At 45.7% G+C, this 25,000-nt stretch overlaps 1 protein-coding gene across 4 annotated transcripts in view; it reads left to right on the top strand.

Moving 5' to 3' along the window:
• abr (ABR activator of RhoGEF and GTPase) overlaps positions 1–25,000 on the top strand; it is a 145,579-nt gene that overhangs the window by 52,759 nt on the left and 67,820 nt on the right. For all 4 annotated transcript variants that reach the window (XM_042091147.1, XM_042091148.1, XM_042091149.1 and 1 more), the window contains 4 exons: positions 11,871–11,969; positions 15,394–15,579; positions 20,146–20,253; positions 21,537–21,597. In XM_042091147.1, coding sequence (XP_041947081.1) covers positions 11,871–11,969; positions 15,394–15,579; positions 20,146–20,253; positions 21,537–21,597 — 454 coding nt within the window. The remainder of the gene's footprint in view (positions 1–11,870; positions 11,970–15,393; positions 15,580–20,145; positions 20,254–21,536; positions 21,598–25,000) is intronic.

Genomic DNA, 25,000 nt, shown 5'->3' with positions numbered 1-25,000 from the left:
CCGTTAAGTTTGGACGGGTTCCTTCATGAATCACGATCCCCATTTTCTCAGCAGAAATGGCACAAACTGCAGTTGACACAAACAACCACAAGGTGTCACTTGGGTGCCACTACTATTTTTGATGCGACTGACTTACTGCTTCCATGACGCAGCGGGGGCACGGGAACTTCAATTGATCACGGTAGTTTAAGCTTACACTTGACAAAACATTCTAATATGAAAATGTAGATGCAATTGTTGTAAAATGGTGCAGCTCCTTTAAGAAAGCACCGTGTGCAGGGATGGAGAGAGAGAAAGCGAGAGGGGATAGGCCTATGTGTGTTAGAACTAAGCGTGTGGGAAAAGTACGTGCTGTTGAGACTGGAGCGAGTCATATTCAAAATAATGCAAAAAAAAAGCAATTATCCTCATTCATTGCAACCAAAGCATGACTGCTTGCCGACGTTCAAACGAAAAATATATCAAAGCACCTTTTGCGTTTGAATGTAGCACGAAAAAATGTTTAAACAGCTGGACAAATGATTTAGCTAATTGATTATATAACCTGTACACCAGCAATTGTTGAACATTTACCTGTACAAGTACATTGACAGTAGCCCAGCCTAACAGCATGTTGTAGGCCTACTGTAGAAATTTCACTTAAATTGCAACCGCAACATGCCTGCTTGCCAACGTTCAAACGACAACGAAAAAGATAATAAAACAACAAGAGGGTTGAGTCTGAATGACACTGAGTTTTTAGACACTGAGTTTTTGTAGTTAAGAAATATTTTCGTATAAAAATAAATGGTCATTCTTCAATCTCCTTCACTGACGCCTATGGAAAAGGCTTAACGTCCCAAAACAACGATCAATGATCATCAAATTTCTCTCTCACATTGCTCCTCATAACCATCTATAAAAAAGTGTTTTTTCTTTTCTTTTTGAGCACATCCGAATCCCAGGACATAACGCACTGGACCTTATAATAGGCTCGAGATATAATTCCAAAGGGGGCAGATATGGGCCACTGCACTTAAAACTTAAAAAGATGAAGCTTTCCGAACTTTAAAATTGCGATCAGTGACTGGCATCGGGTGAACGAAGCTTTTCGAAGTTGAACAGGCTATTAAAAAATATTTGCGCACCTCCATGTCACAGGAGAGACTGGGCTCTCCCTTCTATGAAAAAGACGTTAGGCTACCTGCAAACTGGCCTATGATTTCATTGCTGAGTTTGCGGCAAAGCAAGAAATTTTTTTTTTCCTGAGTCAGGATATGACGAGTCAGTGTCATTTATTTGTCCAATGTTAGCCTACAGATACAGACCAGTACATCTTATCAATAGTTTGAATGTCGTGTGTGTTTCTGCTCATTGACAAATACCGATCAGCACAATGATTCATGCCCAATGAATTCCCCCTGTTAAAGTGTTCGCCTTTGTTACACTATTTGGTTTCGTGATGTAGCCTATGATAAACACCATATGGCCAAATATGTGACTCAGCTAATGTTATAGGCTATACAATTGAATTTCTCCTCTTAAAGGCAAGCTGGTGTAGCTTATTAGACTAGGCTACTATTAAAATACACCGACGGTAGCCTTGGCTATGTGTAAAGTAAGCTATCGCATGATTTCATGCACGTAAGTGAAAAGGGCCTTGCATCTGTCAAGTTGGCACAGGGCCTCGCATCCCCTTGCGACGGCCCTGCAGCTCCTCCTAAGACAGCGAGGAAAAAGTTAAAATACGCGATAAACCCGGGAAAAGTTGACAGGTTTGTTTCGGTCCCGGTGATTATTTGTGAAATTGTGCAAACGACAGCCTTTTCAAGGCATTTCAAGGAAGGAGTCGTAGCATGCAAGCTCCCAAATTGACCCAGTAGCCTAAGGCATCAATACATTGTTGGGACTGGGGAGGATCATGCGTTTTTTCTCAATCACTTTGGAGGGTCATAGAAACAATTCTTGATGGCGAGGGAGGGTCACGTCTTTTTTGACTAACGCTCCCAAAACTCCTCCGGTAGCCCCTTAATTAAATAAATAACGAACAGTCCCTAATTGATTAATAGCCTAGGCCTACACCAGCAATTGTTGAACATTGACCTGTACAGGACATTGACAGTAGCCCAGCCTAACAAGCAAATGTTGCAACATACATCAAAAGACGCAATTAATCAGAAATAAATAATGTAATCTGCATCGCTTTATTTAACAAACTGCAAGCAACAAGAGCATTGAGTTCGCTGTAAGGCCAAACCCAAGAGCAAAGCCTATCTGTTAAGGCAGTCGATAGGGTTTATAACGAGCTGTGTGCCTGGAAAGACGATAGATGACGGCTCTGGTCATCCCATACCCTCCCCCCACTTCCTGTAGCCTACCATTATGAAGGCCTGTAGCCTAAAACGACTCGTTTCCGTTTTGTGACATTAAGCTTTTTCACGTTAAGCCCCCCTCCCCCATCCCCTTCTTTCACAAGCAGTGGGGGAGCGCGGGGCACAAAGTAACACTTTTTGGAAGACAAAGGAGGGTTCTCCGCGCTTCTGTCGTTTGGCCACAATCCGTTGCAACCAGGCCAGGACAGATATTTTAGAGAGGAGAGACGCCGGTGCAGCTCAGATGTCTTCTTAATTTTCTTTATTCTTCAGTAAAAGCTGCAGAACATTATTAAACTTTGACTAACATTTCGATGTGTCGATGTTTTTGACTAACGAACATCGAAACGTTAGTCAAAGTTTAATAATGTTCTGCACCTTTTACTAAAGAATAAAGAAAATTAAGAAGACATCTGAGCTGCACCGGCGTCTCTCCTTCTCTTTTTGGCTTTGGCTAAATATTTCTAAAATCATTTGAGTTTCACTAGTCACATGTTTTAACAAGCAACACTTGTTATTTAACTAATAACAGACGTGTGTCGAAAATTGACTTTATTTTCCATACGGAGAAATAACATATGCAGAGTCTAACCAAGGTCAATCTTGCCAAAAAAGCCCTCAAACCTGAAAACACATGAGGCAAAAGTGCAAAACATCACAAAACTAACTAAACTAACACGCGCATATTTTTGTATTGCAATCATTGTAGCCTACAGTTGTAACAGCGCGTAACAGTCGTTTTACTCCCCGGATGCGCTCATTATAAAGAACGTTTAACGTGTCCCAAAAACAGCTATCAATTAATCACCAAACGTATTATAAACAAGTATTGCCAGGAGCAACACCTTGCAAAAAATGATAACAATAGGCCTAGGCCTTTATATGGCTCTGCTCCTGCCTAGATTCGAACTCAGAACTACCTGAAAGTTGCAGACCTGTTCTGGAAATACGTGCATTAACCCACTCGACCGTCAGACAACGCTATCTGCTTCGAGTAGGCCTATTGGGTAGGACTGTAGCCTACACTGGTTGCTGTGGCAGTCTTGAGTGACCGAATTCGTTTTTCTTTGTCATATGAATGCTGTCATTTTGTTAACATTACTGTTAAGGAGATGCTGTAGGCAAAGTCTATATTTCAACCTCGTTAGTGTAGTAAAAAAAATCAGAACTATTCACAAGGTTTCTGGGCAGCATATTTATGTTCTGTTAGCAAGCGAACTTCTCATGACTACCGACAAAGTAGCCTACTGCCAGCTGACGAAGCTCTCATTTTAAAACATTACTGAGAGACAGACACTGTACAATCAAGAAATCTTGCCACTGAATCCAAAACTATGTTTAACATTATGTACAAGGCTTAGGCTACAGTGGACTAGCATGTTGCAGGGGCTGCTAAAAACACAGAGAAACGCACTGAAAACTCGGCCAATCACAGCCCTTGCTGTCGAATGCGCCGTCTGGTTCGACCGTGGAACTCCACAGCGGACTATGCTGCCCCCAAGCGGCTGCAGTTGTACTTACATTTCACCATTCACCATGATCGTGAATGAAGTGTCAATTTTTAACCGGGACCCTCTGTATAAATGAAATACTCCTTTGGCTAAATAGCACTGTTAGCCACCCTCGAAGCATGTGCCTCATCATTTGCTACCCAAGTTACTGTACACTAGACAGGCTCTCCGTGTTAAACCCAAGCCTGTCTAATGCATGTCTGTGCCTGTCAGTCAGCACAGCACAGCCCAGCAGCCGTGTGTAGTGCTGGTCGCGAGCCAAGTGCAAATCCCAGCTGATGTACGCTACGCTAGTGTTGTCCATTCAGTGACGCTTCACACTTGGCAGCTGAAAACACCCAGGCCGACCAGGGCTCTCGCCTCCCCTCCGTCTCCCCTGTTTCCTGGTCAGACTGCCAGGCCTCGCTGGCCTCTCTCTCCCCTCCCCTCCCTCTCCAGTCCACGTTGTGCAGCTCTGGTCAGCAGATAGAAACTGTACAGGGTCGTATGAAATGCTATTCACCAGGATCTGACCAGAGAGAAATGCTCGGAGGCAGTGTGAGAAAACCCAACGCCGCGATGCGTTTGGTCAATGAGGTAGAGGAACTTGTGGCCAGTTATGTTGTGGTCGTACTCTTTAAAAAGAATAGTGGGGTTGGTGTCGTTGGCGTCATCACAAGGGTTTTTGAGTCAGAGCGGACTGCTTGAATGCGCTGCTGCTGCTGGGCTGACATGAATGGTGGCTTGTGTCTTGGAAAAAGAAAATAGGTCCCCTGTGAATGCACTTGCAGAAACATCTCTGAAAGAATCGGTTGCTAGAGATGAGATGCTCAGGCCTGTGTGTCTGTAAAGCCAGTCTGTGATGTCAGGTTCACACCTAGTCCTGCGTCGTAAACCCATACTGTTGATGTGTCTGTTACGTGACTTCTGACAAGTTTCTTTGTTGAATGTGTGAACTGTGTGAATCCCACTCACTTCACCATTATCTCAGTGTGGTTAAGGGTCTTTGAAAGTCTGGTCAGTCACATCAAGTCTGGTTTGTTTGGGTTCATGCACCATTGCCTTAACACCATGATATGTCTTTTGACTCTAGAAACATGTCAGTATTTAAGTTCTGCAAGGTTTTCAGCTTGTGTTCAGGACTCTGATGGTAGTTTAGTACAAGACAGGGTTGTCTGTTATTGCCAATGAGGCAAAGTAGGCTATCTGTGTTACCATTGGTTAACACTGAGTGAACTCACCTAAAAGATAACATTTAACTGTTATATATTGGTTCAGTTCATCACGTGATCTGTTCTCATGTTCTCCTTTAAAGAACTAAAGATATATTCATAACTGTTATATTTTGCAACATTTGCATGTTTGAAGAACCTATACATGTACAATATTGTTTTAACTGTAAATAACTTTAAATGTAACTTTAAATAAGTTTTTAACTGTACCACCCACTTTTTGCTTGTTTCTTTCTTGACTTAGACTTGGTTTTGGGCACCATTTTCTTTTTATTATTTATGACTAAACAGTGACTTTTACAGCTTGTTATGGTTATGGTTATGGGATTTTGCAGACGCCTTTGTCCAAAGTGACACACACATACAAAAACAACATAATATTTAAAATTTCACAGGGAACAGATTAGAATGTTGGTCAAACTAAGGAGAATAGCAATAATAAACAACTATGTCAATTTAATCAATAGCCTAATAAAATAAGCAATGAAAATGAGGGAAAAAGCAATAATAAACAATAATATCCATTCAATCAATAATATAAAAACAATGGCATAGTAAGACTATATTAAGGAGAATATCAATAACTAGATGTACCGCATAGCGGTACAAAATATGACCGCCGCTCAGTCCTGTACATCCGTTCCGCGAAAATAAATCGCACTTCAATTTGTCTCCATATTTTACTCCACCCCCCCACTCTTGAAACTTTTGTCTATGCTTGTTTGGCATGCCTGAGTGTGTGTGTGCGGCTGCACAGAAAGTAGCCTACTGGTGCTGAAAAGGTGAATAGATTGTAGAATAGCCAAAGAAGATGTAGCATTGTTATAAAACCTTTAAAATCTCTAAACAATCACAAGTAGGGCAGTTCATCACAGTTCATCCATTACAATTGCATTGATGAAAGGTCACTTACACCTGTAGGCTACATTGTATTTGGGAAAAGCAAAAGGTATCAGCATAATGTTGTTTGTTTATTTATTTATTTATTTATTTATTTATAAACAAAAACATCTCTGTCAGTTCCATGCCGTTTTCAACAGCTATCAAAAACAAAGGTCATTTTTGGATGGATGGATTTTTTGTGAATGTTTCTTCTTCTACATAAGATTTTAGTCATCTTTAGTTCATGTAATACTTTATTGTCAATGCACAAATTAAGATTCATGTTCCCTTGCATTGTGTAACTGAGGTCCATGACTAGTCTGGCTTTCACCAGACCAAGCTCAATCTTTTAAGAAATCAAAAAATAAATAGCGGGCAGATCAGGCTGGGTTCACCCAGCCTAGTCCATAGGCACCCGATATTGTTTAAAACTGTAACTAACAAACTAGATCCTAATAGAAAGCTGTTAGCTTCCCTAAGCTACAGGTAGGCTTATAAGTAGGCCTATTTACAACATAAATTGTCAATAGGCTATGCTGGCGACACAAATAAAATCTCCTTTGGAAACCAATGGCTTACGCCTTACAGTATCAAGCGGACTTAAACTGCCATATCGTGGCGAAAAGTTGTAATAAAATTCACGCAGCTCCATGAGTCAAGGAAAGTGCGAATGAAGTAGCCACTTCTAAATGGGACCCACTACACAGTAGCTTAAGGTGTGTTGCTAAAGCAGCCATAATGAAATGAAGGTGTCATTGTTTGGATACTTCACACACACGTGCTTTTTAATTTCACAGACTATAACTACCAAGCTGGAATCAAAGCACATCGATTCCCCTCTCACACCCTGCACACACTTAAAACAAAATAAACAGGCGTCTCAGTCTCACGCATGTATAGGCAAAACTGTATCAGACCGGTGTAACGTTGGTAAAACCTCCATTGCACAGAATGATTTTTGTAGCACGTGCAACAAATGACAGTCGAAAGATACAATTACAGTGCTATCAATTTGCTTGGTATAACCGCATTTATAGTTTTCTACAAATGCAATCAATCAAATTGGCCTCCATCACTCAACCAACGCTAACGGTAACATTACCTAGGTCCTTATTGATATTATAAGATTAACGTACCTGCAGTAACCAAGCATGTCCGATAAACATCCTCAGATTTATTTCGGCTTCAAGAAGAAATGGGAATTACATTTCATGTGAACATCGTCCTATCCTTTTAGACGTTCTCTGCGGTAAACTACAGTCCTTGTAGGAAGCGTCCATTGTTTTTCCAACCCACTTTTAACTTCCAACAAAATTACGTCTCACTGCAACGATGCGCCATCTAGTGGACAAACGACTACTTATCGCCAATACTGGAAATGCAGCCATGATGATGATGATGATGATGAATATTTATTTTGGCTTTCTTTTAATCCTACTGAATTTGTAATTATGTATCGGCCGTTCTAATACCGATAGTATGTGGGTGCCTGTGTGTGTGTGTGCATGTGTATATGTGTGCACCGCCATCTACAGGCCAATGAGTGTACAGTCACTAAATGTACACATAACCTAATTTTTTTTAGACCCCCCCCCCCCCCCCCATGGATGAAATTCTACGAAACTTGGCATACCCCCAGAGAATGCCAGGTCAATCATACACATAAAATTTGGTGCAGTTCTGAACATCTTAACTGAAGATAGGGGCGATTAAAGCAGAATAATATTGCATTTTCATTTTTTACCGGGGGGGTGCAAATCACAAATGAGTGATTATGGGCCAGATTGATGTGGGCCCTTGAGCCCAACATAACATAAAAGATTCTTCATCCTCAGTGCCACGGTTCAGGTAGTTATTTAGGAAAAACTGCTTTTTTTGTGGTTCGGGGGGCCCAGCACGGGGGGGGGGGAGTGGCCCCCAGGGACGAAACAAAAATTTTCCGTAAAAGTCTAGTGGGGCTACATACCCACCAAATTTCATGTGCCCCGGTGGTTCGGTGTCCCGGGTATCGTTGACCAAAAATTCAGGAAGTAGATGACGGGGAAAAAAAACTTTGACAATCCCTATATGACCGAATTGAATTAGACCTAGTGTTTATGACTGGTCGACATAACAGACGCTCATCAGAAGACCGCAGTGGTCGGGATATACACCTTGATTATTGATTACAGATCCAATCAGTGTCCTATAGGCCAAAGTGAGATTTAAATTTAATTCTGGCTACTATAGGGAGCCAATGGAGAGTAACTAGGAGAGGAGTTACATGTGTCCTCTTTGACTGATTGAAGACCAGGCGTGCTCCAGCATTCTGAATCAGCTGTAATGATCTTATTACACAAGTGGGTAAGCCAGCTAATAGTGAATTACAATAGTCCAGCTTGGAGATGACCATGGTTTGAACAAGAAGTTGTGTGGAATCTTGTGTCAGATAAGGTCTGATCCTAATGTTGTAAAGCATAAACCGACATGACTTTTCAATAGAAGCTACATGCTCAGAGAAGTTAAGTCGGTCGTTAATTACAACGCCTAAGTTACGTGCCGATCTAGTTGTGGTCAGTGAACTAGAGTCAAGCTGGATGTTAATCTGTTTGGGAATAGCTATTTTAGCTGGAAACACCAAAAACTCAGTTTTTTAGAGATTAAGCTGAAGGTGCCGATCTTTCATCCAGGCTGAAATATCCTTAAGGCATTCAGAAATCCGGTGGGAAATGCTAGAGTCATCAGGTGGGAAAGACAGGTAAAGTTGAGTGTCGTCTGCATAACAGTGATAATCAAATCCATGGGAGCGAATGGTCTCACCTAAGGAAGTGGTGTAAATAGAGAAAAGCAGGGGTGAGGTGACCCTGAGGTGAGGTCATGAGACTTAGAAATCTGTCCCTGCTTGTTATAGCAGAAATGGATTCAGCACCTAAAAATCATATAGAAACAACGCATGAAGTACTTTTCCTCAAAAATGGCTACAAAATTTTCTTCCAGGGCTATTTCTCAAATTTCGGTCCTAAGTATAAATATATAAGTATATATACTCTTTTGATCCCGTGAGGGAAATTTGGTCTCTGCATTTATCCCAATCCGTGAATTAGTGAAACACACTCAGCACACAGTGAGGTGAAGCACACACTAATCCCGGCGCAGTGAGCTGCCTGCTACAACAGCGGCGCTCGGGGAGCAGTGAGGGGTTAGGTGCCTTGCTCAGGGACACTTCAGCCATGCCTACAGGTCGGGGTTTGAACCGGCAACCCTCCGGTTACAAGTTTGAAGCGCTAACCAGTAGGCCACGGCTGATCCTGACTATTTCTGTGGCAAAAGACTGTATTAAGAGGTAGTAGAGGAGTAATTATGTATGTGTGTATAGTAGAGGAGTAATTATGTATGTGTGTGTAGTAGATGAGTAATTATGTGTGTGTGTGTAGTAGAGGAGTAATTATGTGTGTGTGTGTAGTAGGGGAGTAATTATGTATGTGTGTGTGTAATATGTGCACCTGGGCCAAACCACTTCATTTATGGTCCCTCTGTCATTTGCTCTACTGGGTCAGATTGTCACGATAAAGCACCTTATTGTAGGCTATGTTGCACTGACTACATTCTGACTACATGGAGTACATAAAGCTAACACCTGTACTAAGTGCTTGCAGCTCTAACTGAAGGGATATGGGGGGGGGGGCTGTGTGTGCGTGTGCGTGTGCGTGTGCGTGCGTGTGTGTGTGTGTGTGTGAGAGAGAGAGAGAGAGAGCCTGTGGAGGTTCATCATCACTGTGACCAGTCTGCTGAGTCAGAGGCAAGGGAGGCTTAAGTGCAAGTGTGCCGTACACATGACCTCACGACTTTACACGTCCCCACTGAGTTTGGACATGGCTGACGTTGCACACAGACCTACAGACAGTCTGTACCAGTAGACATGCAGCACAGTGTTACTCCAAACAGTGGATCTGGCCAAAACAATGGTCTATGGCAGGAATGTGTGGCAAGGCCATCCTGTACGTCCAGTATATTTTGCATGCTATCAGTATCAAAGATAACAGCTGAATGATTGACATGGCATTGATGGATTGATTTTGTGTATATGCGCATACATAGGCTATCTCTGTGTCCAGGCTTGGTGGTAAACTTAGCAGACAATAAGGCGACTGCGTTGGCAGCAGGTCACCTCCCGATTTTATCTCCCGAGACCTAATATGGAAACAGTCAGTTGTTTCCGAAGGCCAGATTTCAAGCCGTGTTGTTGTTGACAGTGAATACATTATGAGGAAGTAAGAGCCTATTTCTGGCAGTCCAGTGGCTTGTAAGATTAGTCATCTGGGTGGTACTTCCTTTGTGTGGAGATATTACAGTATTATTTGTGCCTTGCACAAAGTTCCTTTGAAAGGATGTCCACTGAGGTGGTTTGGGCCATATTGCTCTTAAGAGTCCCCAGTCTATTAACTTCACTCAAAAGGCCAGACAAGGCGTTGCGGCTCCTCTTACAAGTGTATTTTTAAAAGCACATGTCTTTATAACACAAGGCGATTAGACGTCAGCTCCTTGAATGATTTTATAAATCACTTTGGGTGGAATGTTTCTTCACTTCTCTTTCCTTATAAATGAGGTTGAGTCATCCACTGAATGTTGTAAATGTTTTATTAAAACCGCGTAACCTTACAAGAGAGTATGACGTGAGGGTTTGTTTTGAAATTTATATCTGTATTATTTGGTTAGCGAGAAATTATTAAATCTGTCACTAGTTTAACAAACATAAACAGTGTATGATGAAAGGAATACAAGGAAAGTATATTCATATTTAGAGAAGTTATTTAAGAAGTTGTTTGTTCTAGACAATCAATGATAGAGTATCGGGACGGGCACTTTCTCTCTGGCACACTCACTTTTCTACTCCTCTTCCTTCTCTCTCTCTATCTCTCTCTCTCTCTCTCTCTCTCTCTCTCTCTGGTGGATAATTGTTTTTTACCCGTTGTACAGTGTTTTACCTGTTGAGTGCCCTCAGCGTTGTCCTCTGGCTGTGCTGTGGGGCTTTTCTGTTTGAACTGTTGGGTGTGTCCTGCCTCAGCACTCTACCTCAGCACTCACACGAGCCAAAGCAAACACCTCCACAAAGGACACACATACACACACACACACACACACACACATACACACGTGCGCATGCGCTCTCTCTCACACACACACACACACACACACACACACACACACACACACACACACACACACACACACACACACACACACACACACACACCTCCTGTCTCAGGCCTCTATCTCAGCTCTCATCTGAGCCAAAGCAAACACCTCCACGAAGCAGCCGGACACAGCAGTGCTGGACCAGCACTCCGCTAACACAGCCTAGGAGGACTGTGACCTCTAAACATACACACACACACACACACACAAGCACAGGCACACACACACACATACACGTATGTACATGCTTTCATATGTGCAAGCCATATGATGCGCAAAACATTTCTATTGGGAACACTCACTTCTGCTATTCATTACTGTTATTGCTGTCTTCATCAGATTCCCTGTGAAAGCCTTAGCGAGCATCCAGTCACCTTTTGAGATATCAAACTTCTCCTGGCTATTTTGGTTTCTCCTCTCCTCCAGTTCTCTGTCCTGACTTCAACTCTTTATTTCACAGCACACTCTCTTTCTCTCTCTCTCTTTCTCTCCCACTCTCTCTCTCTCTCTCTCTCTCTCTCTCTCTCTCTTTCTTTCCAACATTCTTCTCAGCTTAGTCAGTCGCCCCTATGAGAATGTGCTACAGTGTCCCAAACTCTCATATATTCACACTAAGCCTTCAGTCACTCTCCCCCTCAATGTTGTTTTCAGGGCTCCACTTAAATGTTTACGAATATACAGAACTTTTGTATGAGTTATCCAATTGTGTTTGCTAATATGTCCCCCTCTCTTTCACACAGGGAGACATAGAGAAAGGCCTGGAGATGAAGAAGCTGGTTCTGTCTGGATTCTTAGCCAGCGAGGAGATCTACATTAACCAGCTGGAAGCCCTGCTGCTGGTAAAGTCTACTTACTCTAAACACTACACAAGTGCTCTTAGTACACACACACAGCCAGATAGTGATGTGGTATGTGTATATAATGCCGTGTCTATGTCTGTGTTTGTCTCTGTGTTTGTGTTTGTGTGTGTTTGTGTTTGTGTGTGTCTGTGTGTTTGTGTTTGTGTTTGTGTGTGTGTGTGTGTGTGTGTGTGTGTGTGTGTGTGTGTGTGTGTGTGTGTGTGTGTGTGTGTGGTTGTCTGTGATGGTGTGTGGTGTGACTGCATGTGAGAGCCGGTCAGTGTGTGTGTGTGTGGGGGGGGGGGGTTCCTGTGATGGTGTGTGGTGTGACTGCATGAGAAAGTGGGTCAGTGTGTGTGTGTGTGTGTGTGTGTGTGTGTGTGAGAGAGAGTGGGTATGTATGTATGTGTGTGTTTGCATGCATGTGTTCATTAGCTCTGTGCACACAGAACCTCTTTAAAGCAGCACAAACACTGTAGTCCTCAGTGCAGGCTGAACCTGGCCAAAGCTCTATCAGTTGTGTGGTCTGAGATTGGGGTGTGTGGGAGACCTGCTCGTTGTCCTTTTGCACAGTTCAGCAGCTAGCTACCGCTTCCTGAGTGAGACTCCGATGATGAGCTGAAGGATATATTTGTAATTTCCTGACTGCTCGTTCTAATTCACACCTTACTATGACCACCTACAAGTCCTCTTCTGCACTATTGTTAGACTTTGTCGTTTTTCTCAGGTAGAGGTATTCTCATATAAAGCACCGGCTCTTGAGAATGTGATGGTCAAACTTCAGACCATTTTTGGAATAGGCCACTGGTACCTGGAAAACCAACACCACTAGGCCTTCAAAATTCTTTTAAAATGTTATAAAATGGAAAAAACCTCAGGCTCATGTCAGCAGACGTTATCTCAGTGAGCTAAGTGTTCACTGTCCAGGTCACGCTGATAGATCTCACAGACTGAGGCTGCTGACCGGTGAGCTGAATGGAGAGCCAGAGGCGGCACACACGTGGGGAAGCCCCGCTCCAGCTCCAGGCCTCGTGCCGCAGTGCAACGCCGGGAGCAGATGTCCCTGTTGGCCCCCGAGCCCCAGCTGGCCCTGAGCGCCCAGTGCGGCAGCACCGCCAGGGTGCATGGCTCGTTTAAATGGGTCTGACTGGACACCCAGGGTCAGTCCAAGACTGGTTGGCTGCTCATCTTCTGCTGTGGCTGTAACGTTAGTATGGTGTATTAGTGGACACCTACAATCAATAGGCCTCTCAGCCATTCGGTCTCTGTCTGTGTGTCTGTGTGTGTGTCTGTGTCTGTGTCTCTGTGTGTATTTTTGTCTAGAAATGAGTGAATTTGTCTGGACCTTGTGGCACCGTGTTGAATGCTGTGTGACCATGTTAGTGTGACCTGGTCTGTCCTATGTGATGACCATATTCTTGATAACCGACTGCAAAACCTGAACACAACAACACACCATCTGTCAGACGCTGTTTATGCTGCCAGAAAATATGTCTGTTTGGGGATTGTTTGCTAGGCGTTTATACAGTACTTTGTATTTTATTTTCCCAAGCGACTTTGAATGTTTGTGAGTACACAATCCCTTTTTAATTTTGTATGGAGTCTTTATGACAGACAGGGTTAAAAGTAGTTTCTGCACACGTATCATACCACGGAGCAGACTCCGACTGCTGCGTCAGACATGTTTATGCCCAGACTGGTGAGGTTTGGTCTGGACAGGAAGCACTGTTTGGCAGCGCCAGGCCTCACCCAGTGCCCGTCTCCCCAGCAGAGACTGCCTGGCACCAGTCTATCATGCCAGCCTATCATGCCAGCCTTACGGCTACGCCGGCTAGCGGCTAAGGGTTTCTCTGAGGTGAAATCTGAATACTACTCTGAATATAGCAATTTGATTTCCCATTTATCATTATGGAATCAGTTGGTTACTCAGAGAATTGGTTTGAACAGGTGGACAACTTCCAACAAAAGTTCAAAGCAAAGTTTGGAAGTTTGGAGAATAGATCAATCATGCAGGATAACAACTGTGCGAATGTTTAGAGTAGACTCTGGGTTTACCCTAATATGCAGTAAATTTCTCTTTTCAGTTTTGTCATAACAGGAAAGCCTGTTATTTCTCTGAAATATATATTTTTTATTGTTGGCTCATTTTGAACTTTCCTCAGGTTTATAACCAAGGGAAGAGTAGTTAGACTGGATGAGTCATCCTTATTGTCTGCAATTTGTGACCACACGCACACACACAGATGCGCGCGCACACACACAAACACGCGCGCACATGCACACCGACACACATGCACAACCCATACACGTGCACACCCACACACACACATGCACACACAGGCACGCACACACATACACACGCACACACGCACACACACCGGCCAGTGTGCTAGAGTGCAGACAGAGTGTGTGAAGGTTATTCCAGCCCTCTGAAGCATTAAGCCTGAAGTCTCTGGGCCAGAGATGGTGGGGCTGCTGCTGTTGTTGGCTCTCAAACCGCACTGGGCTCATCAGCTCCTCTCATACCCTCCCCCTCCCCCCCCTCCTGTACACTCCTCTCCTCTTCTCTCCTCTCCTGTACTCTCCCCTCCTCCTCTCCTCTCCTCTCCTCTCCTGTACCCTCCCCTCCTCCTCCTCCTCCTCCTCCTCCTCCTCCTCCTCTCCTCTCCTCCTCTCCTCTCCTCTCCTGTACCCGCCCCTCCTCCTCTCCTCTCCTCCCTTCCTCCCCTCTCCTGTACACTCCTCTCCTCCTCTCCTCTCCTCTCCTGTACCCTCCCCTCCTGTCCTCTCCTCTCCTTTCCTCTCCTCTCCTTTCCTGTTCCTTGACCTCTCTCCTCTCCTCTCCTCTCCTCTCCTCTCCTCTCCTCTCCTCTCCTTTCCTGTTCCTTGACCTCTCTCCTCTCCTCTCCTCTCCTTTCCTGTTCCTTGACCTCTCTCCTCTCCTCTCCTTTCCTGTTCCTTGACCTCTCTCCTCTCCTCTCCTCTCCTCTCCTCGGCCTCTTCACTGAGGCAGTGAGCTGGATACTCAGGGTGTGCTGGAGATCATTTGATCCCTACTGTACATGACGGTGCACTACCATATGTTTTTTTGTGTGTAAAAGATCAGATGAGTCATATATGCATACAATATTCATACAATATATGTTTACAACACTTGATGTGTTTGATCTGTTTGATCAGATGTTTAATATGTGCATTAGTTTATGTTTTTACTGACATACAGTTAAAAAATGGCGTCCATCACTGCCAGCCTTGTAAAAGGCCCATTTTCACCTACACAAGAGACCTCACTTCATTACTATGGCCTCTAAAAGCCTTTAAAATGTGTGTGATATGGCACATGACATATGAATATGGATTCAGTACTGACTGCTGTTCTCTCTCCCCTTCTCTTCGCCTCTGACCCCTGACCCCTGACCTGCAGCCCATGAGACCCCTTAAGGCGGCTGCCACCACCTCCAAGCCGGTGCTCTCCATGGAGCAGATCGAGACCATCTTCTTCAAGATCCAGGACATCTTCCAGATCCACAAGGAGTTCTACGACGCGCTACTCCCCCACATCCAGCAGTGGGATGACAAGGTCACCGTGGGACACCTTTTCCAGAAGCTGGTGAGCGAGCGAGCGATGCCCCTGTGTCGTGTGCCCCGTCCTCTTCATGCCCTCCCTCCTGCTCTGTCCTCCGCTCAACTCATCCCTTGGGGCTCTCACGGCCCGTCTACATTGTCAGCGGGAACTACAACAAAGTTGTAAAAACTTTTAATACCGTAGTTGTAGCTACAACAATACCCACGCTGCACAATGCAATGATAACACAAGGAATGATATCGCTGGGCATCATTATCAGAGAGTTCAGCTGTGTGAAAGATACAAATGCCGAAAGCTAGTCAGAATTCATTCAGTTTTTAAAGGCATCACATTATGTCAGTCAGAGTGGAAACTTGCAGTGTTACAGGTACAGTTGTCGTCATGGTTATTGTTGCCAGCGTGGACGGACATTTATGGTCTCTGCTGCATCAATACATCAGACAGCGTGCCATGGGAGATCAAAACAACATCAATAGGCATCTAGTGTACATTATGGGAGCACTCTGCTATGGCGTGCCATCATGGACTTTGTGGAGGGCTGTCCTTTGGGACAGATGACTGTTGCTTAATTAGATGGTAAATCATCTGGTCTCCCGTGAAGCCAGGGCTGCAATCATTCTAACCAGTAGCACCTCTCCCATAACACTCATAATCTCAGTCTCCACAGATTGTGTTTCAATTGTGTTCATTTATGTCTCCCCTCAACATGTGTACACACACACACACACACACACACACACACACACACACACACACACACACACACACACACACACACACACACACACACACACACACACACACACACACAAAAAACACAGATACAGTACACACAGACACACACCACACGCACACATGTTAGTATGCAAACATCCATTGGTGAGACTCAGTACATGTAGTGCAGGCAAACTGTACTGAGTAGTTTATTACTGTGTATCTTATTGATCAAGCCTGTGGAGGTCTCCACAGTGTAGTCCTCATGCTGACTGTGTGTGTGTGTGTAGTGTGTGTACGCACGTGTGTCTGTGTTTGTGTGTGGGTGTGTGTATTGTGTGTGTGTGTACTGTACTGTATGTGTGTGTGTGTCAGTGTGTGTGTGTGTGTCTGTGTACAGTAATGTGTGTGTGTGTGGAGCCAGGCAGAGCACAGGGAGGGGTTCATCCCGTTCTAAGTACCTCTGCTCATACTCATGCTAGGCCCATTCTGAAGCCTGCAATGCTGCTGTTGGCCTCCTCTAATTGAATTAGTGCAAGTTGGCCTTCTAAATGGGATTAGTGTGATGAGTTAGCCAGGGCCTGTGTGGCACGGTGTGTCCCTGATTGGGTTAGCCAGTGTTATTGCACTGGCAGCTTATTGCATCAGTGCCATGGCAGCGTGTTGCAAGTGTGTTGCCCACCAGTGTGCTGCTATTGTGTTAACATGAAATGCCATTTGTTAACGGCTTATTCCGTCAGTTTAGACAGTTTTTTAAAAGTTCCCCAATGCAAGTCTTTTTTTCCATACAGGAATTCTTCATGAAATTGCAGACTTTGGGGGCAGAAGGGGTATTTACAATATTTAAGTTAGTTTGAGGATTTTATTAGGATACTTTGAAATGTTTTGTACCTATCATTATGGGGCGTTATGAGGTGGTTTAATGTGATATAAACTGGCCTGTAAGAATGGCTTCAGAATAGAAATGTCAAAATGAACATATTTTTAACAATCAAAGGTGGGGACACCTGGTGAAAAGAAAGAGCATACAGTTCTCTGGTGAGCAAGTGTGCATGCGTGAGTGTGTGTTTGGAGCAAGTGTGCATGCGTGAGTGTGTGTTTGGAGCAAGTGAGCACGCGTGAGTGTGTGTTTGGAGCAAGTGTGCACGCGTGAGTGTGTGTTTGGAGCAAGTGAGCACGCGTGAGTGTGTGTTTGGAGCAAGTGTGCACGCGTGAGTGTGTGTTTGGAGCTATGTGTGAACGTCTTATTTGGAAAGCCTCTGTAGGGGGGGGGGGGGGGTGTTTGGATGACCATAAGTGTGAGGTTTGCAGCTGTCCTCCCCTCTGGCCTTCTGCTTGGGAGCAGCACACGTGTGGCGTTCATGACCAGTGTTGCGTGAACGACAGGCCAGCTCATTAAACACTGTTTAGACACAAGTGACCAACTGTTAACATGCACACACACACACACACGCATGCATACACCCTCATTTCTCTCATTACTCTGAGAGTACACACGCACACGCACACACACACACACACGCACACGCACACGCACTAAGTTGCCTTTGCACACATACTGTATTTAGGAGGCGCACATATGTACACACCACAAATAGAAACAGATAATTGTCCTGTTATGGCTTCTTCCAATTGATATGTGAATGGCTTTCCTTTGGCAGACATGATTGGAGATTATTGAGGCTAAATGAGTCATCTGTTTCATTGAAAACACCATCTGGAGGAGGCAGCAGTCAACTCAGAAATCAAAATAATTCATCGTACACTTCCGCTCTTTCTCTCTCTCTCTCCCTCTCTCTTTCTCTTGCTCTAGCATTCTCTCACACAGTCAATTACAAATATCTCTCAGCGTAGCGTATGAATCTGTGTGTGCGCATGTGTAAGTGTGTGGTTGCTAAGCCGTGCGACAACCGAGCTGCGAGCTGGAGCCTCACTGAGAGGAGGAGAGAGGAGGAGAGGGGAGGAGAGGAGAGGAGAGGAGAGGAGAGGAGAAAATAAGAGAGGAGATGGGAGGGGAGGAGAGGAGAGAGGGGAGGTGAGGAGAGGGGAGAGGAGAGGAGAGGAGAGGAGAGGAGAGGAGAGGGGAGGAGAGGGGAGGGAAGGAGAGGAGAGGAGAAAATAAGAGAGGAGATGGGAGGGGAGGAGAGGAGAGAGGGGAGGTGAGGAGAGGGGAGAGGAGAGGAGAGGAGAGGAGAGGAGAGGAGAGGAGAGGAGAGGAGAGATATCGACTGTGATGGTGACAGCAGGCCTGGTCAGGGATGACTGAGGCCTGGCGGTGTGTGTGGAGACAGGCGCTTAGCTTTTACGCTTTAGTTCACCCCTCCATGACTTACACCCTTCTCTTCTCTCTCTTCTCTCTCTTCTCCTCATCCCCTGTTTTTCTCTCCTCCTCTTTCAGGCCAAGTCCAAATGCCTGGTGCCAGGGTTGTGTTTTGTTATTGATTTCTTCTGTGTGTGTGTGTGTGTGTGTGTGTGTGTGTGTGTGTGTGTGTCACTCCCTTATGTCCCATGTGCAAGAGGAGGTGCCACTGATGCAAGTGTTGCCAAGCAACAGTTCAGTTCACAGCATGGAATCTGATTGGTGTCAGCGACACCTACTTCTCCAGACATAGTCTGGTGACACACTGTCCACATGCATTATCTCTCGTCATAGAGACGCATGATTTGTTAACCTACCATTCACACTGTACCCTCCCTCTCCAGCCTGAACTTCCAACCGTGTAGGATTTGACCATTGTAAGCGTTACAGGTATCCATTCCCCCTCACAGCCTCTACACAAACCAACATAATAGATGGTTTGAAACACATATAATTATCATGAGTGCTTGCTTTTGTAATCCAGACACTAGATTGCTGTTGAAGTGTTTGCCTATACCCACATAAATGTTTCAAGTATGTATGTTCTATACCAAATACACTGCAAAAATAAGAATGGATCAGAACATACTATACGTAAAGATAGAACCCTGCAATCTGCCATTTGTTCTGGAGTCTCTACAAGGCAGAACTGCTGATGGGGGAGAAGTGCTTTAAAATTTAGGGGAAATAGATAACTTTTTGAGGGACACTCCTGGTAATTCAGTTAGCTTCCCTCATTTTGGGCAATATATATGCAGAAGATAATTACTGCTTACAATGATGTACGTGAGAGAGAGAGAGAGCGAGAGAGCGAGAGAGAGAGAGAAAGAGAGAGAGAGAGAGAGAGAGAGAGAGAAATCACACCACAGTGGGGGGCAGAGAGAAGAGGACAAAATGAGGAAGTAATGGAACAATTTACACTTTACTAAGATAAATGGAAAAATGTACCAAAAGTGACATAGAATGTGATTGGTCTTGCCTACAGTATGTTTATACAGATGCACACACACACACACGGCTAATTCTTCTCTGATTTACACAAATATCAGCAATTTACTAACTACAGGTCTGCAGTCATTCTTCATTCAGTCATTGTCATTCAGTATTCTGGTAGTGCTTGTTAAAAAGACCAGAACACCAGAAATATGCAGTCGGTTGGGTGGGTTTCCCTCAGTCCCATTTCTTTTCACATTACAGCCCTCAAATAATGAGCTGTGTGGGGAAAACACTCCCATTGTCTCTTCTTCCACACCTCTGTCCTCCGGAGCTCAGCCATCTCTTCTCATCCCTCTCTTCTCATCCTTCTCTCTCTCTCTCTCTCTCTCTCTCTCTCTCTCTCTCCATCTCCCTCTCCTCTAATTCATTCTGCTCGCTTTCCAGAGCTCCCTCCCGTCACATTCTCTTCATTGTTTTCCTACTCCAGGTGTGTGTGTGTGTGTGTGTGTGTGTGTGTGTGGTCCGAAGGCTCGGTCCCACTCTTGAATTCATATTGTGTTGCCTCCTCTGTTGTCTTGCAGGCCAGCGAGCTGGGCGTGTATAAAGCTTTCCTTGACAACTACAAAGTGGCCGTGGAGACGGCAGAGAAATGTGCGCAGGCCAACGGTCAGTTTCAGAAGATCTCTGAGGTGGGTACACTCAAACTTTCCTTTCCTCCACCTACACACACACACACACACACACACACACACACACAGAGACATACACACACACCCCAGCTCACTGTTCCCCAATTCTTACGGACATACTGTACTCAGCCCCAGCAATTCAGCCTCTTTTTTTTGTTTCACTTTTATCTGATTGCTGTCAGACAAGTGCATTGATCATATGCTACACTTCTGCAGCTCTGAAGGTTATTTCAAACACACACACACACACACACACACACACACACACACACACACACACACACACACACACTCCTTGTTAGGCAGTGAGCTGTATCATTGTATGTGAGCCCAGTAATTGGCAATTATAATTATTCATAATTGTAACGTCAGCATGAGGCAGTGGATAAGAATGCAGTCACAGTTTCAAAGCTTACTGGCCTTGATTTATTTGTTTTAATTGTAAAGGTAGCAGTGTTTCAAACGGTATGATGTATGAGACAAATAAAAAACCTCAACTCTACCAAATCTATTTTCATGGTCCAAGTGCGTGTGTTTGTGTGTGTGTGTGTGTGTCTGTGTGCGTGTGTGTGCCCGTGTGTCGGTGTGTCCATGTTTGTGGGTGTGTGTGCTTGTGTGTTTGTCAGGGTCTCTGGTGGAGTATGTATTAGGCTGGGCTCAATTCCTCTTCGTTAGAGCCCCAAGCTGGTGTCAGTTCAGCTCTGATTCCCAGCCAGTCATGCACTATTTTGTGTGTGTGTGTATGTGTTGTGCGTGTTTGTGTGTCCTCTCAAAAATGTTGTTTGTGTGTGTATGTGCATGTGTGCACACACGCATGTGTATGTGTCCTCCTTAAAAAAATGTTGTGTGTGTGTGTGTGCGTGTGTGCGCACGCACGCACGCATGTGTATGTGTCCTCCTTAAAAAATGTGTGTGTGTGCGTGTCAGGCTCTGAATCAGGACATGAGTGGTCTCTAGCTGTGAGGGGAGGTGCACTTAAATGAAACCTTCTAAACTAGCTCAAACTCCAGCATGGGAGTCAACTGCACTGTGATGTGGCACTCTGGTAGCAAAGTAATCATTTGTGTCACCTGTCCTCTGTGTGTATGTGTGTGCAGTCTCTGTGATTCTGACAGCGCCTGGACTTTCATGTGCGATCTATGTGTGTATGTTAAAAGAGGTTATGAGAGTGAGCTAAATTTGCAGTGCATTATTTATAAGTGGGAATCGGGCTGATTGGGGATCAGTATGCAGCCCTCATCCTAGTCTGCTTTTAATAAGCAAATGCTGTAATCTTTCCACAGAACCTGAAGGTGAAGGGACCGAAGGATTCCAAGGACCTTACAAGCTCTGTCACAATGGAAGGTAAGTGGTAAAGTGTGTGTGTGTGTGTGTGTGTGTGCGCGCGTGCGCGCACGTGCGTGTGTAAATGTGCGTATGTAAATGTTACTGTTTGACTGGATGCTAGTCTGAATCGATCACAGAGTTACTGGTAGTTAGTGCTCTGTAAGACTGGAACATGCTGTACTCCTCCTGCCAATAATTGAGCATGCAATGAAGGGTGTATGTGTTTGTGTGAGAGAGTTTAAGAGAGAGAATGTGTGTGTGTGTGTGTGTGTGTGGGAGGGGGGGGTGTGTGTGCGCGGGTGTCTACGTTTGAGCTTGTGACAGAAAGAGAGAGAGAATGGAGAGAGAGGGTGAACAAACAGAGCTGTCTTAGTGTAAAGGAGAGGGATGAGGGGGTGTGTGTGTGAGTTTGCCTGCACACTCTTTCTCTCTCTCCCTCCCTCCCTCACTCCCCATCCCTCCCTCCCTCCCTCTCTCCCTGCCTGCCTGCACTCTCGGCGCTTCTGTGTGAGGGGCTATGGGTGCTGAAGCTGCCTGAGAGAGCGATGGGAGGAGAGGACAGGAGAGGAGAGAGGAAAAGAGAGAGGGAGCGCAGGGCCAACTCTGACATGGAGGTCTTCCTGGTGCTCAGGCTGTGTTGTAACTGCACTTACGGTAAAAACCCTGCGCGTCTTTGTCCTTCTCCTTTGTCTCTGCAGCGCCTTTGATTTTTGAATGTTTGACGGAGATTTGTTTTGTCCCGCCGTTTCCTTGGTTTGTTTGCTCGTCAGAAGTTGAAAGTTGAACTCTTTGGCAGTGGAGTGTTGTTTAGTTCTGTTCTTATACGCTAATTCCCTGGGCTGTTTTTATTCAGGCGTGAGAGCTTAATTAACAGAGGTGGTCGCGATGGAGGATGGATCATGACTGATACAAAAATTGCATGTCCGGGACTCCTGTTTTATCGTGCCAGCTCCTCGAAAGGTTCCTTCTGGAGAATCTGCATGCTGGAAGTGCTGTTCGTGGGGGGAAATGTGTTTGCGTATGCATATGCGCAAGTGCCAACGAGCTTGTGTGTGTGTGTGTGCGCGTGTGTGTTCCGCGCTCTGTTTGAAGTTTCCGTGCGGCTTCTCCTTGGTTGCCGAGGGATAATCCCTCGCTGCGTTCCGGCTGCGTTTCCCGGGTGATAGCAGCTTGACTGACAGTCAGAGAGCGCACCTTCTCCCGGGTATGCAGGTTTAGTGAGCGAGGGAGAGAGAAGGAGGGAGGAGGAGGAGGAGAATTGATCTTGCGGCTGCTGCGCTCTTTACATACGGATCACGTCCAACCCTATAGTGTGAACCCTGCGAGCCGCCGCCAGCCCCGGGGTGGGGGGTGGGTGTAGGAAGGTGGGGGTGGGTGGGTGTAGGAGGGTGGGGGTGGGTGGGTGTCTGCAGAAGCCCAGAGATTCGGTCAGCTCCTCATCCCCTCTGCTCCTCCTCTCAAGTGCTGTGATGGGGGAGTGGAGGGGAGGGCTGTGTGTGTGTGTGTGTGTGTGCGTTTGCGTGTGTGTGTGTGTGTGTGTGTGTTTGCTTTCATGTGTTTGTGTGCGTGTGTGTGTGTTTGCGTGTGTGTGTGTGTGTGTGTGTGTGTGTTTGTGTGTGTGTGTGTGTGTTTGCGTTTGTGTGTGTGTTCGCGTTTGTGTTTGTGTGTGTGTTTGTGTGTGTGTGCGTGTGCTTGCGTGTGCATGTGCTGTGTGTGTCTGCTTGCATGTGTGCATGCGTGTGTGTGTGTGTGTGTGTGTGTGTGTGTTTGCATGTGTGTGTTTGCGTGATTGTGTGCATGTGCGTGTGCTTGCGTGTGCATATACTGTATGTAAGTGTGTGAGTATGGAGTGTGCACACTTGCCTCACCTTGCATAAGCTGCACTTTGTGTTGGTGTTCACAAACTATCTCCGTTAAGCCCAGTTGGGAAAGAATGAGACACAGAGACAGGTGCAGGGTGAAGTGATGAGAGTGAGTCAGACTGAGCACACACAGGATGAAAGTATTAAAGCGGTTATTAATACATCAGAGAGCGCCGTGAGCTGACGCGCTGTGTTATTTCTGTTTCTCTTTCGGTCTCTGAGAGGTGGAACCCCTGGCTGACTGGTGTGTGTTGGCGTGGTGACGCACTTTGCCTCTCCTCTCTTCTCCTTTCTCCTCTCCTTTCTCCCTTCTTTCTCCTCTCCTCTTCTCTCCTCTCCTCTCCTAACCTCTCCTCTCCTTTCTCCCTCCTCTCTCCCCTCCTCTCCTCTTTTCTCCTCTCCGTTCTTTCCTCCCTCCTCTCTCCCCTCCTCTCCTCTTTTCTCCTCTCCGTTCTTTTCTCCCCTCCTCTCCTCTCCCCTACTCTCCTCTCTTCTGCCTTCCTCTCCTCTCCTCTCCCCCTCTCCCTTCTCCTCTCTCCTCTCCTCTTCTCTTCTCTTCTCTTCTCTTCTCTTCTCTCCTTGTCTCTCCTCTCTCCTCTCCTCTCTCCTCTCCTCTCCTCTCCTCTTCCCTACTCTTTTCTCCTCTCCTCTTCTCTCCTCTCCTCTCCCCTCAGGTAGAGGCCCATTAATCACACGTTTGTGTGCGTGTGCGTGTGCGTGTGCGTGTGCGTGTGTGTGTGTGCGTGTGCGTGTGCGTGTGCGTGTGTGTGTGCGTGTGCGTGTGCGTGTGCGTGTGCGTGTGCGTGTGCGTGTGCGTGTGCGTGTGCGTGTGCGTGTGTGTGTGTGTGTGTGTCTGCCTGCCTGCCTGCTTGTGTATGTCTCAGAATATTACAGTGCTCCATTTATCACTGTCTCCAAGCCAGTGACACTCTTGGCTAACGGTTAGTGTTTTTCCCCCTGTGTTTTTTGTCTGAGTGAGGCGTTTGTGTTTATGTTTGTGTTGATGTGTGTTGTTGTGTGTTTGCCCTGGGGGTCTCCTAATGCCACCCGTGAGGAGATCTGCCAGGCGGGGGATAAGTGAGCCGGCGGCTAAGTGCTCAGGTGGCGTTAATCTCTCGGTCTGTCAGCAAGTGCTACACTTGTGTCTGTCTGTTCTGTTCCGTTCTGTTCTTTTCATCCTCCTCTCCTTCTCTCCTCCTCTCCTCCTCTCTGTCACACCCTCTTCTTCACCCTGTCTCTCGGTTTCTGATTGCTTGGCTCTTTTTCCAGGAGTCCATTTCTTTCTTAAATCGGTGTGTTGCAGTCACAGTCTGAGGTGTGTGTGTATGTGCAAGCCTCTCTGTGTGTGTCTGTATGCCTTTGTGTGTGTGTGTGTGTGTGTGTGTGTGTGTGTGTGTGTGTGTGTGTGTGTGTAGTGGTCAGTGTGATTGCTGGCTGGCCCACCCTAGCATTGTGATTAGTGGGGTGCAGCTGTGTGTTGGGGTGACCTTGACAGAGGCTCCATCACAGCGTTGCCCCGTGCGGCCATCCATTTCCTCAGCAATCAGCAGTTCTCTCCT

The sequence above is a fragment of the Alosa sapidissima genome, chromosome 5 (genome assembly GCF_018492685.1).
Source record: "Alosa sapidissima isolate fAloSap1 chromosome 5, fAloSap1.pri, whole genome shotgun sequence".
Taxonomy (NCBI): Eukaryota; Metazoa; Chordata; class Actinopteri; order Clupeiformes; family Clupeidae; genus Alosa; species Alosa sapidissima.
The sequence above is the reverse complement of the archived record's forward strand: the minus strand, read 5'-3'. Positions and strand labels throughout refer to the sequence as shown.